General features: G+C 31.1%; 1 protein-coding gene and 2 long non-coding RNA genes across 3 annotated transcripts; all 3 read left to right on the forward strand.

The window, feature by feature from the left end:
- Positions 1-1,183: 1,183 nt before the first annotated feature.
- Positions 1,184-2,584, forward strand: LOC136217390 (uncharacterized). The gene is made up of 6 exons (XM_066003992.1): positions 1,184-1,233; positions 1,516-1,570; positions 1,647-1,745; positions 1,904-2,154; positions 2,249-2,411; positions 2,498-2,584. Exons 3-6 carry the CDS (start codon positions 1,692-1,694, stop codon positions 2,582-2,584), a joined length of 555 nt encoding a protein of 184 aa, XP_065860064.1. The 5' UTR covers positions 1,184-1,233; positions 1,516-1,570; positions 1,647-1,691.
- Positions 2,585-2,586: 2 nt separating this feature from the next.
- LOC136217249 (uncharacterized) lies at positions 2,587-3,062 on the forward strand. The gene is made up of 3 exons (XR_010683455.1): positions 2,587-2,605; positions 2,684-2,827; positions 2,907-3,062. It is a non-coding gene; the product is annotated as an uncharacterized lncRNA (long non-coding RNA).
- Positions 3,063-6,661: 3,599 nt separating this feature from the next.
- Positions 6,662-11,166, forward strand: LOC136216522 (uncharacterized). The gene is made up of 3 exons (XR_010683326.1): positions 6,662-6,883; positions 7,391-8,379; positions 9,200-11,166. It is a non-coding gene; the product is annotated as an uncharacterized lncRNA (long non-coding RNA).
- Positions 11,167-12,963: the final 1,797 nt, after the last annotated feature.

Consider the following 12,963-nt stretch of genomic DNA (forward strand, 5'->3'; position numbering starts at 1 on the left):
GTTGAAAACATTTTTACTAAGTACAGAGTTAGTAAGGAAGAGAGGATGAGCCAGCGTTCTGAGCTAATGCCAGCAAGTGAGCATTCGGGAAGATTATCTAATGAATCTGATGAGGATAATGAATTTTTTAATCTGCCTAGCTTTTGGGAAGAATATAATGCTGTTAATGAAGAATATAACACGCAGGTACAGAGAAAGATAGCTGAAGGTTTAGAAAAAGAGAGAGGAGGAGCGGAGAATGAGAAGAATAAGAAGAAGAAGAGAGGAGTAGTGAGGAAAGTTAGAGGGAAAGTAGGGTCATCTGAAGGTCTGAGGTTGAGAATAAAGATGAATTCTGCTCCTCAATTTGAGTTGTTAAGCCAGTCTGTAGCTGATCAATCTGTTTCATCTGAAATGTAATTTATTTATGTTTGAATAATTCCTGTTTTTTTGTTTTGGAACATGTCATTTAATATTTGTGGCTTAATTGATGTTTTTTTTGTTTGTAGGGCTGCTGATATAGTTTCTGGGGCTGGTCCTTTAGTTTGTGGAAATCAAGATGAAGGGGATGAGTTTGTTGATCCTACTGATGAAATTGTGTAAGTTATTATTTTATTGAACAAATGGTTCCGTTTTTTGGAACCTTTCTTGTTTATGTGTGGAACCTTTTTTTGTTATATATTTGAGTTGTTTTATATTTTCACTAGTGATATCGATGATGCGATTGAGTCAGAGACGTCTGATTCTGATGATGATATAGACTTGGAGTGTTTGCCTGGAGATGTTCCAGATGAATTTGCCGATATGTGTAGATGGGCTAACAATTATTTATGTAATGGGAGGACAGTTTTTACCACGTTTGAAGATTACATTTTTGGTCATCCGGTGAAAGCAGTTATATTGAGGAAGGATATTCGTGAATTGGCTGATCTAGCTCCAATAGGATGTGGCCCAATTTTGTATTACATGAGGTATTTTTTTTATCTATAATTGCATGTTTGTATTAGTGGTTATATTGTTTTATTTTTTTGAATGGCATGTTTACTGTATATGTTTCGTGTGTGTTTTCTACAGGCACCTTTATGATGTGATTGTGAATAATGATAGATTGGATACCACCTTCTCCCTTGTTGATCCAAACATAACTAATCATATTGAAAGAGTTCATAAGATTGGGGAAAAGATCAAGTTTTTGTCTGAGAGATATGAACAGTCCGGCAACAAATGTTTGTATCTGATACCGCGAAACAAAGAGTATGCATTATTTGTCTATACTGATGATTTTTTTTTGTTTAATAATGTATTATAGTTTTACTAATGTGTTTGTTTTCTTCAGTTATCATTGGACTTTGACTATCGTTGATCTTGAGCGGAAACGTGTTTTTCTTTTGGATCCATTGAAAACTCGTTTGGGTTTGGAAAATGATCAATGGAGATATGTTGTTGATGAGTATGTTTAATAATCAAATGCTCTTTTATAATGTATTTTATTTATTGAATGCAATAGTTTGACATATATATGAATTTGTTTTGCAGATTTATTATTTCTTTTTATCATGAGAAGGTTTTGGTAAAATGGATTTGCCCTGTGGTACGTGTTTAATTTGTATGTATATTTGTGTATTTTTTTTTTATTGTTTTTAAGTTGTTTGTGTTTTATTTTGCAGAATATTCCATCTCAGAAAGATACAAAAAGCTGTGGGTATTATGTAATGAAGTATATGGATGATATAGTGTCTAAGAATGTGTTGAAAATTGACAATATTGTAAGTGTTTATTCTTTGAACAATTGTGTTTTTTCTTTGAACAATTGGTGTTTTTTCTTTGAACAATTGGTGTTTATTTTTGGAACAATGAGTTTTAATATATGACATTTTGAAGTTATAGTTTTGATGCATTATTTTAATTGTGATATGTTTTTTAGTGGGATAAGTATGCTAGGAGGTCATCTTACGGTGTAGATGTGATGAATGAATTACGTCGAGATTTGGGAGATATTATTTTGAGATATGGTCTTGATAATGAAAATGGTGGAGGAGGTCGTGTAAGGAGGATTGTTAAGGAATCTAAGTACCTCCGTTCTCCTTTTATTTCTCGGCATCCAAAGTTGTTGGATAACATGGATAGTCGTAAAAGGAGGATTGTTGAATTTGCACTGAGTCCTGTTTTAAGCAGGTAAGTTGAAGTTATGTTTGTTATATGAATTTATATGTTATTTTGGCATATACTGATAGTTTTTTTCCTTCTTTTGAAGTGATGTATTTTTCAGTGATGGACAAACCTTTATTGATAAACGGGAGATTTTATCAATGTCTGGTCATGATCATATTGTCAATAATATTGCGGATGCTTGGAGTTCAATTTTGAACACTGAAGAATTGAAGAAATATAATGGAAAACCGAAAAGATTTTTTTTCAGTACATATCCTTTTGTATGTTTCCTAACTTTGTAATTTTGTTTTTTGTTTTCATTCTGTTAATAATTGTTTTGCTAACTGTTGTTTTGATTATTTTGTAGACTCTTTTGTTTTCTGGAGCTAGTAGATCAAGAGAATATAATTTTAAGGAAAGGCTTCAGAATGAACTTTCTTTTTTCAAATTTTAAAACTTGGCTGATGTTGAATTGGTAAGTTTTATGGTGGAATATCAGCTGTTGAATACTGTTAAATGTATTGAGATACTAATGTTTTTTGTTGTTTATTAGGTGTTTTTCCCTGTTATTTCTCATGGACATTTTTATCTGATTGTTGTCAACAATCTTTCAAAGTCTGTTGAAATATTGGATAATATGACACTCCCTCGAAAAATCAGTCGTGCTGATAAGTATGATGATTGTCCAGAACAATTGGTATGTTGTAACTTGATTTATTTCATTCTTTGTTTTTTTTGTATATGTGATAACATATTTTCTGATTTGTTTGTTGTAGTTAAAATCCTATGCTCATTTTGTTTTAAAAAATGATGCTTCTTCATTAAAACAAATGTGTGCATACAAAGTGCAAATCCTGAGGATGAAGTGGAGAAGCAATAATAACCACAATGATTGTGGTATTTTTCTTTTGAAGCATATGGAAACATACATTGGTCAGAGTGTGAAGGAGTGGAATATTGGATTGACAAAGAATTCTAAGGTATATCTTGTAAATTCTTTATGTAACAGTTTGTATTACTATTATTCTATTTTATTATATCATTTTTTTTGCAGGGAAAAGGCTTTAGAAAGCTTAGAATTTTTTATTGCTGGAGCATTCTTTTGAATCCAATAAATCAACTTATTAAAGAAATTGATGAAAAGCCAAAAGAATGAGTTGTTGGAGCTGGATTAAATTTAGAATATCATATTTTTTATGTTAAATTTGTAAATATATTTTAGAATTTGTATATAAAATTTTATATTTAAAAATGTTTTTCAAATTATGTTTGTTTATTCTTAACAGATGTCAATTTACTCAATATTTAGCATATATAATTCATTTGGAACAGACGTTACATTTATTTTGAACAAATGGTATACTAATTCGGAACAAACTATATAATTACATTGAACAAGTCGTAAAATTTTGTAGAATTTATCCATAGCATTTTTTCAATACTCACAACCACTTAATGATACATTAAGTTGGAACAAATGTTATAGTTATATTAAACAATTTGTACAATTTATGTATACTTTTGGATCAATATAAGAGCATATCCAATGGTTCATACTCACAACCACTTTATATATATCATCCATTTAATAAAACATCATTTGATTAAACAAATTGTGTTGGAACATAGTACTAATTATATTTGAATAGTAAATGATTTTAGATCACATTATAGTAAATAAAAAGAATGTAAATATTTTTTATTGATCAACGTAATATTTATTCCGGAACAACATATGTAATCGGATTGAACAATACAGTTTATGGAATGGAACAAATGGTTCATTATTTCGGAACAAATGATATAGTTACATGGAACAAGTGGTACAATTTGATAGAATTCAGTATACAACATTTTTCAATACTTACAACCACTTAATTGTACATTAAGTTGGAACAAATGATATAGTTATATTAAAGAATTTGTACAATTTATGTATTCGTTTGGATCAATATAAGAGCATATCCAATAGTTCACACTCACAACCACCTTATATACATTAGTCATTTAATAAATATCATTTTATTAAACAAATTGAGTTGGAACATAGTTCTAATTATGTTGTAATGGGAAATGAGTTTAGATCACATTAGAGGAAATAAAAAGAATGTAACTATTCTGATGGAACAATGTAATATTTATTCCGGAACAACATATGTATTCGGATTGAACAATACAGTTCATGGAATGGAACATAGTACGTATACCGTTGGAAGAATATAAGAGTATATCCAATTGATCATTAAGTTTGCTTTTGAGGATTCACCCTGTAAAATAGAAAATGAAATGATATAGTTACGTTTTTTTTCAGTAATAAGGGATCAATAACTAATCATTGTTTGTTTGAATATAATTAATACATGGTATATGTTTCATTAAAGTTTTAATTGTTAATAAAATGAATACAGATTTATTTTAATCTGATTTTAATTCATACCCTTTGCAATAATAAATAAATGAGGAAATACTTATTGATTCTGATACGAATAGTTTAAGAGACTGATTTACATATTTATATAGGAAATAATACCAATAGTTTAAGAGACTGATTCACAGTTTTAATTTAGTTTGCATTTAATAAATATATTCATGTACGTAATATTCTTAATACTGTTGAGATTCCCAATATACATTTATTTTGAATGAAAAGCCGTATTTCATTGGAGGAAAAGTAGAATTTGAAGAGTCTAAATTATTAAAAGCTTCCGAGTTTCCCAATAGATAATCATTTGAATGAAAGAAAGCGTGTTTGATAGTATGAAGTTGAAGAGACTAAATAAAATTCTATAAATAGTATTGCTCTCTTTATTGATCGTATTTTTTTAGTAGAAGTTGAATTGGAGCAAAGATGTCAGGAAGCAGTTCGAGTTCGTCTAAGAGAACGAGGTCTTCTTCTCTTGTTGAACCTTTAGTACGTAATGAACGGAGTGAAATTCCTGATGAGCTCTTTAAAGTTATTGAAGATATGGAGGAAACTTTTATGGGAGGGGATATTGACGACATCATAAAGAAGCTGAAGGGCATGAAGGCTTTCATATCTTTATTTTGTGACTCAATGATGTCTTTCATTGAGAAAGGAATGGAGGAGAAAGTGGAGTTGAAGGAGGAGCTGGAGGAAGTGAAGAAGAATCTGAAGGACCAGATTAAGAAATATAACAATGATGTTATGGGTCCTGATAATGATTTTATTTAATGTTTTTTTTTAATTGTGAACAATTGTTTATATTTTTATGTTTTTTATGTTTATGTTTGTATGTTTTTTTTATTTAATGATATATTTTTTTTTGTTATGTTTTTTATACTGTTATATATTATTGATGTTCATATATTGTTAGTGTAAAGATATGTTGTTTGAAATTAACACACAGGTTCAGTACGTAAAGCAGGTAGTTATATTACTGATGAACTTTTTAAGGTCATTGTTGATATGGAGGAAACGTTTATGGAGGGGAATGTTGATTGCGTCATGGTGAAGCTGAAGGGCATAAACGCTTTTATGTCTTTATTTTGTGTGTCCGTGATGTGTTTTATTCTGAAACGAGAGTAGAAGACAGTGGATTTGAAGGAGAAGCTGAAGGAAGTGAAGAAGAATCTGAAACACAAGACTGAGCAATGTAACAATGATGTTTTAGGTCGCAATAATGATCTTATTTGATCTTTGTAAGAAATGTATTATCAAGACATATAATAACAAGTTGTTCCAAAAAAAATCACAGGTTTCAAAGTGAAGTCAAATAACAAAATATACTGTTAGAGTAAAGAAAGTTTAGATATAGGGATTTTACCTTATCTCTTTGCTTTTTCTGGGCAGTTTCTAATGTCATGGTTGCACAATTGGTGACATCCTTTGTTTTTTCTGTGATTGTTCAATTGCTTTCTCTTTTTCTCCCTTCAATCTTTTCTCACTGTTTGTAAGCTGAATCCCAGTTCCTTTGTTTTTAGAAATTTTAGGTTCTTTGATTAGAACTTCAGAGGGCCGACTTGTTCCAACCAACATCTCTATGTCTTGAATTTTAGTAGAATTGTTGATGTTCTTTCTTTTCTTTGCTTCCAGCTCTGTCCTCAATGTTTGAATGTTTCTTGTGAGATTATTTAGGTCATCTTCATCCCCTTCAGCCAAACACACAGTCACACTACCCCATAGATGCTCTATAGCAACACAAAACAAATGTGTTGCCTCAAATATGTTGCAATTTATATGATTAAATTTGAGCTATTGCAACACTATTTTTAAAATGTTTCAAATCATATGTAAAACTAATTTAACTCTCATATGTGGCAACACTTATGTGAAGTGTTGCAGATTATACGAGAAATTCACAAGCTTCTATAATTAATAAGCTTGTTTTAATTCACAGATGCAAAACGACGTAGTTTTGCATCTGGAATTAAGAAAAAAGAATATATAAAAGAATAATTTTTTGGGTGGGAAATTTTTGCTTTGGGGAACTTCTAATTTATTTCCCCCTACTTTTATTACTTCCCCACTTATAAAAAAAAAAAAAAACAAACCTTACAGCCATCGATCTCTTTGGGCACAGATATATCAATTTTATTTCCCCACTTAACCAAACACAACCATCGATCTCTTTGGGAGAAAGGATTGATCTTCATTCTCGAATGAAAGAAACTCATCATCATCGATCTCCTCAGTCATCGCTATCGATCTCCTCTAAGAAATCATCGTCATCCGTTTCGTACACGCAGTCTGTGCTGTCTCACATCGATATTTTCTCCTCTGGTGCTCAGTTCGGTAAGACTTTTTTAATTTCTGGTTTAGTTTATTCTTCTCTTCTGTACTGATCTGATGTATAAATCATGTGAAATTTAGGGGTAAATTTATGTCTGGTTATTAGAGATTGTTGTTCCATTAAATTTGTAGGACAACTGGTATTACATGGTTCTTAATTTAAAAGTTTTATCATAATGAGAGATATAATCCGCCTAAATTGCTATTAACTGCTTGATAAACTTTGGTTGTGGTGGTGGTGATTTTTCTTATTTCTTTAGTTGCTTTGAAGAAAAAATTGGTTGTGGTGGTGGTGATTTTTAGGGATTCAGGTTAAGAAAGAACAATTTCATATATAAGCATGAGTTGGGTAAAGAATAGAGCGTGAAATTGATTACTGTTTAATTTTTATTAGGTTAAATATCATTATTTCAATTGTTAGACCTGATTGATTTCTTGTAAGTTAAAGTGGCGGAATGCCATGAACTTGGTGCACAATTGATGCCATGAAACTATTTTTTCAAAGTGCAGGTTCAGGATGCCAGCAAATTCAATACCAAAGGTTGCAGCATACTAGATCATAAATGATGAGCTTATGGTGGATAGAAATCCAAAGCTCAACTTGGCTTCGTTTGAAACCACTTGGAAGGAACCTAAATGTGATAAGCTCATCATGTCTTCCATCAACAAGAACTATGTTAACATGGATGAGTATCTTGTGACTACTGAATTGCACGCATTCTTTCTCTTCCACCTTATATATTTTTATATATCGTGATCAATTTTTTTTGTTTAAATCTCTGAATTTGCAACTTAATACACTCAGTTATGGATTAATGGTAATTAGACACATTTAGCCTCTGGTTATCAGGAAAGTTCCATTTTATTTGCAATACAAAATGTAATTTGATACAGATTAAATGATTAATACTCTTTTAGCTGACTTTGACATGTAAAACTAACCACATGTGCAATTATAATTCATCCAACACTCACATATCTGTAAAATGATGATTTGTTATACATGCTAAAGTGGAAAGGGAATAGGTGTGTAAACATGATAGCACATCTATTTAATGCAAATGTGATGGAACTATTTAAACTAAAAGTTCAAGCTGATAGTTAAAGGTCTACTTCATGTTAATATCTGACACACTCTCACACGTCAATGCCTACTGAGCTTGAAGCGTGCATAACGCAGACCTATATTACAATATCCTGTAATTTAATCAACAAATGGAGTTGCCAAGAATTGAATCCTTGACCATTTGATCAAAGAGGAATTGATTCCATGTCATGTAACCATTTGAATTAAAAGTTCAAAGCTAATAGTTAAAAGTTCACTTCATATTTGACAGCAATACTCTCGGAGAATCAGCAATCGGAGTAGGAGCAGTGGGATCCTCAGAGGCTATAATGCTTGCTGGATTAGCATTTTTAAGAGAAAGTGGCAGAACAGAAGAAAAACTCAAAGAAAATCCACTGATTCTCCTAACATTGTAACGGGTGCTAATGTCCAGGTATCTATAACCTAACCTTCCTCCAATATATATCCTTCAACTGTCATATCTAATTTTACGTATGCTGGGACAAGTAATAATTATCTCAAATGTGGACTAGAAATAAATAAATAAAAATGAAGGTTGCTGTGTTAAATTACTCAAATGTTAATGTCATCTATTAGATTTCCAATTTCCCAACCCACTAATCAACTTTCATCATTCATTGTCATGATTAGGTACTAGGATGAATTATTTATTTTATTTGGCACTGCAATTTGTTTCTTAATTAATTTAGAATAAAGTACTTAAATAAGCGTATGGTGTTGGGAAAATATCAATTTAATTAGGCTCCACATACAAAATAACACCAATATAGGTTTAACGTTTAAAAAAGTATCAATTTAGGCATTGATAACGGAACGAGATACGTCATTAATATTACTCCGTTAAATTCTGTTAATTGTACGTGGAAGGAGAAATCAGAATTTAACGGAGTAATAGAAATGACATGTCCAATCCGTTCTCGAAGCCTAAATTAATACCTTTTTTAAACGTTAAGCCTATATTGGTACCGTTATTCAACATTATTTTCTTTCCCATTGTTCTAGCACATTCCTCTATAACATTATTTTGCAATGTTATCTCTGGTAATATTTTCCATCTGTTTAGCACATACTGGTCAGGAATTTTTTCCAGCATCCTATCCTTCCATACGAGTACCATATGTCTACAGGGAATTCCTGCTCTATTGAACATCTTGCACAAACATGTTGTGTCACTGTTGTCTGTATTATAAACAACCTGATATGTTGTTTTTTTTTACCTTTTTCTCTTACAGTGATTCTGCATTTGTCAGTGTGTTTCTGTATATCATCAACGCCACATTTAAATGAAGCATCTATCACTTGTTTTTGAAATTCATAGAAGATTGTTCTTGTAAATACTTCTGATCCATGCTTTTCGATAGGAATTGGTGTTTGAGTCATAGGTATTGAGTGTTTAGAATCATTGTCATTTTTTCCTTGTGCATGTCTTTGTGCTTCCATTGCACCTTCAAACCGGAGGAGGAATTCAATGAGAGTTAAATGACTTTTTGTGAAAGAAGTGAAGAAGTGATTTTCACTTTCTGACCTTGAGGTTGTTCTCATTAAGCCCGCTAGGAATGAGTCTCTGAAATAAGCAGGAATCCATGTTGATCTTATATCATACATGTGTTTCAGCCATCCATGTTCTTGTAAATTGAATTCCAAAATAATTTCCATCCATTTTTGTTCAAACTCTTCTGGTTCCAATTCTACACTCCACACGCAAGAATTTATCTTTGTAATAAATTCTATTTCTTGCATTATTTGTCTTCCTGTATTTGTAAGAAAAGAGTTTAGAATACAATTAATGTATGCGTATTGAACAACACATATATCATTTTGGAACATTTTATGTATTCATATGGAACAACACATGTATTATGTTGGAACATTGTATTTATTGAATGAGACAATAGAAAATAAATAGTATAGAATTATTTTTCGTACCTATTTTGTCTGACATCTTCTTCATAATGTGCCACATGCAAAATCTGTGTTCTGTTTTTTTTAAACATTTTTTATTGCAACTATCATTGCTGGATCTTGGTCTGTTCTCAAGCAAGTCGGCTTATTGTTGTCCATTGCTTTCAGAAATGTTTTAAAAACCCACTCAAATGATGCAATATCTTCGTTAGCCACGAAACAAGATGCAAATGTAATACATTTTTTGTGGTTGTCAACCCCAGTAAATGGTCCAAATATCATATTATACCTGTTCATTGTAACATAAAAATAAGTTTTCTGTTTGAAGAACATGATACAATTTTTGTGTTTCAAAATCAGTATATTAATGGCAGAAAGCAATAATTTTATGCCAAAGATTATTATGTAATACCTGTTTGTGCTATATGTTGTGTCAAATGAGACCATATCACCATAAAGAGCGTAGTTTTTGATACACACAGGATCTGCCCATAAAGCTCTACAGAGTCTGCCTTCTTGATCTACTTCAAATTCGAAAAATAATGCACTCCATAACTCCTTTTTTTTTCTGAAAATTATCTACAAACATTTGTGCATCTGAATCCTTAATATATGCTTTCAAGTCTCTCTGGAAGTTTTTAAAATCTATCTTCGATGCACCAATATTTTCATATCCTCCATAAAGTTCCTTTGCTTGTCTATAAGTTCTTAGAGGACCAACATTCATCTGTTCAACCAAATCAGAATTTATTTATTTTTAGATGAAATGAGTAAAATTCTACAAGTAAACAGAATACTTTATTTTTATGTTTCTGCCCTCTTTTTGATATTGTACACATCCTGGAGTGTATAGAAGATGATTATGTTCTTCTTTAAACTGTGTCACTTCATAGTTTCCATTGTCGGAAAGTTTGATAATCATTTTAGCACTGCATCCTACGCGACTGAGTGTCCTTTTTCTGGTTTTTATATCACTGGATGTTGCTTTTCTTTTGTGATATTTGTAACCTTCTTTATTGCATACAAAAAATTATTCTTTTATAACACCTTGTTTCTTTCTTGAAGTTGATATCCTACTATTAAATCCAGCAGTACATGCATATGATTTGTAGAATTCTTGAGCTTTATTATAATTCTCAAATATCATTCCAAGAGCAGGTTTTAACTCATTTGAACAATTAGGAATCCATATTTTTGTTCCGTTAGGGCTGAGTCTTGTGACTACTTCTGGTGTGTAAGGTACAATTGCAGTAGAAGAGTAACTAGGCGAAAGCAAATCTACAAAACAGGTAAGAGAGTTGAGATTAGGACAAATATGTACTTTGAACAAATGGTACATTAGTTCGGTACAATTAGTATATCTAGTTTGAACAAATAATATATTAATATGGAACAAATGATATATTCACATGGAACAAGAATTACAATTTGTTAGAATTTACAGTACAGTTTTTGTTTCCTCATTAGTGTAAGAAAGCTATTATCAAGTCTGAGAATAAGTTTAGAACAACTATTATCAAGAAATCCATATATATCAGATAAATTTCAGATAAATCTATTATCAACAAATCCATATATATCAGATAAATGTAAAGTTTCAGATATAAGCAAAATACCTGGAGATGATGTTGTGGTCTGTGCCATATTGCACTGATTGTTGTCTTCAGATTCCATATTTTGTTGTTCGTATTCCATATTCAGATTGAATTACATGAATACAGATGAGAAATCAATCGATAATGTTGATGTCAAGAGAATCGGTCAGTAATGTTGATAGTAGGAAATCGATCGATAATTCAACGGAGAAGAAAATCAGAGTTTAATCTCAGATTAGAAATCGATCGATGATTGTGAGAGAAGAAAATCGATCAAGAATGTTGAAGAATGAGTTTGATTCACACGTTTTTCCTGTGAAGAACAGAGGAGAATTGACGCGTGTTTTTTGTTTGAATTTTATTGTCAAAACGACGTAGTTTTGTTGTGTCACACAATAAGCTTATTGTCACAACTTAAGCCCTTGTCACGCTGGATCTCACCCATATATATATATATATATATATATATATATATATATATATATATAAGTTACATATCATAGTTTGGAAACACAAGCTCCTGGATAGAAATGGGCATGTTATTCTCTTATCAAGGCAAATAGTCTGAAATTAGAAAGTGTGAACTGCCAATAACCCATCCGAGCCAAAAACTCTGAAAGAGAAAAACAATCACCAGTACTCTTTTATAAGGAGTTATACAATGTATTTATGCATGCATGTGAATATTTCTATATTTCATAATGAAGAAAGAATACCAAATAATATATTCTTGAAATATAAATACCATTAAGGAGAAAGTTGCAACAATCATGATTCCAGTGCCCAATGAATATTCTCCAGAAATGGAAGGTATGGCTTGTTAACCTGCAATGGAACATGAAGCAAAGCTCCATAATAAGATAATAGAAATAAGCCTATCTATTTATCTAACATTTTTATGGAATTAATTTATTCCTCCTATCAGAAGAAATAGAAAGTGAAAAGAAACTTTCTTTAATTGTCCAACATCAACTGGGCAAATCAAAATCCATCAAACTATATGATCCTTAAATTTCCATTAGTAACTACAACAGACAAGAAGTTCTCTAGACTATTAATCAGTTTAAGAAAAATGTTTCTATCATGTAGATAGAGAACAGACAATTTAAACAGACAGAAATAGGAAGAAAGGTTTGATAAATGAATTTTACAATCAAGATTTAAAAGCAAGCACTAGAGCAAAAGATAAACAAAGGAAAGAACAGAACAGAACAGAAGACAAAAATCTCTGTTCCTCAGAGGGACTCATTCCCTTTCCCAAGCCAATGGACAATTTCCGATTATCAATTTAAGAAAGGCTCTCCTCTCCCTCACACCTATATATCTATATATATATATATATATAATCACTCAAATTTCAAGCAAAGCCATCATCGCATAAGGAAAAAAATGACAAATTAAGACATGAATTTGTATACCATAACAACACAATTTTGGCCCAAGTTATCAAATGATGATCATAAAATATCACTTTAAGAGGAAGTTTCACATGCCTCAGG

Source organism: Euphorbia lathyris, chromosome 2 (genome assembly GCF_963576675.1).
Source record: "Euphorbia lathyris chromosome 2, ddEupLath1.1, whole genome shotgun sequence".
Classification (NCBI taxonomy): Eukaryota; Viridiplantae; Streptophyta; class Magnoliopsida; order Malpighiales; family Euphorbiaceae; genus Euphorbia; species Euphorbia lathyris.

Bases quoted from the DNA above. Each gene is read 5' to 3' on its own strand.
- LOC136217390 (XM_066003992.1), top strand. From the start codon at position 1,692: ATGAAGTATATGGATGATATAGTGTCTAAGAATGTGTTGAAAATTGAC. The intron at 1,746-1,903 runs GTAAGTGTTTAT...TATGTTTTTTAG, and splicing joins TGTTGAAAATTGACAATATT to TGGGATAAGTATGCTAGGAG. The intron at 2,412-2,497 runs GTATGTTTCCTA...ATTATTTTGTAG, and splicing joins TTTTCAGTACATATCCTTTT to ACTCTTTTGTTTTCTGGAGC.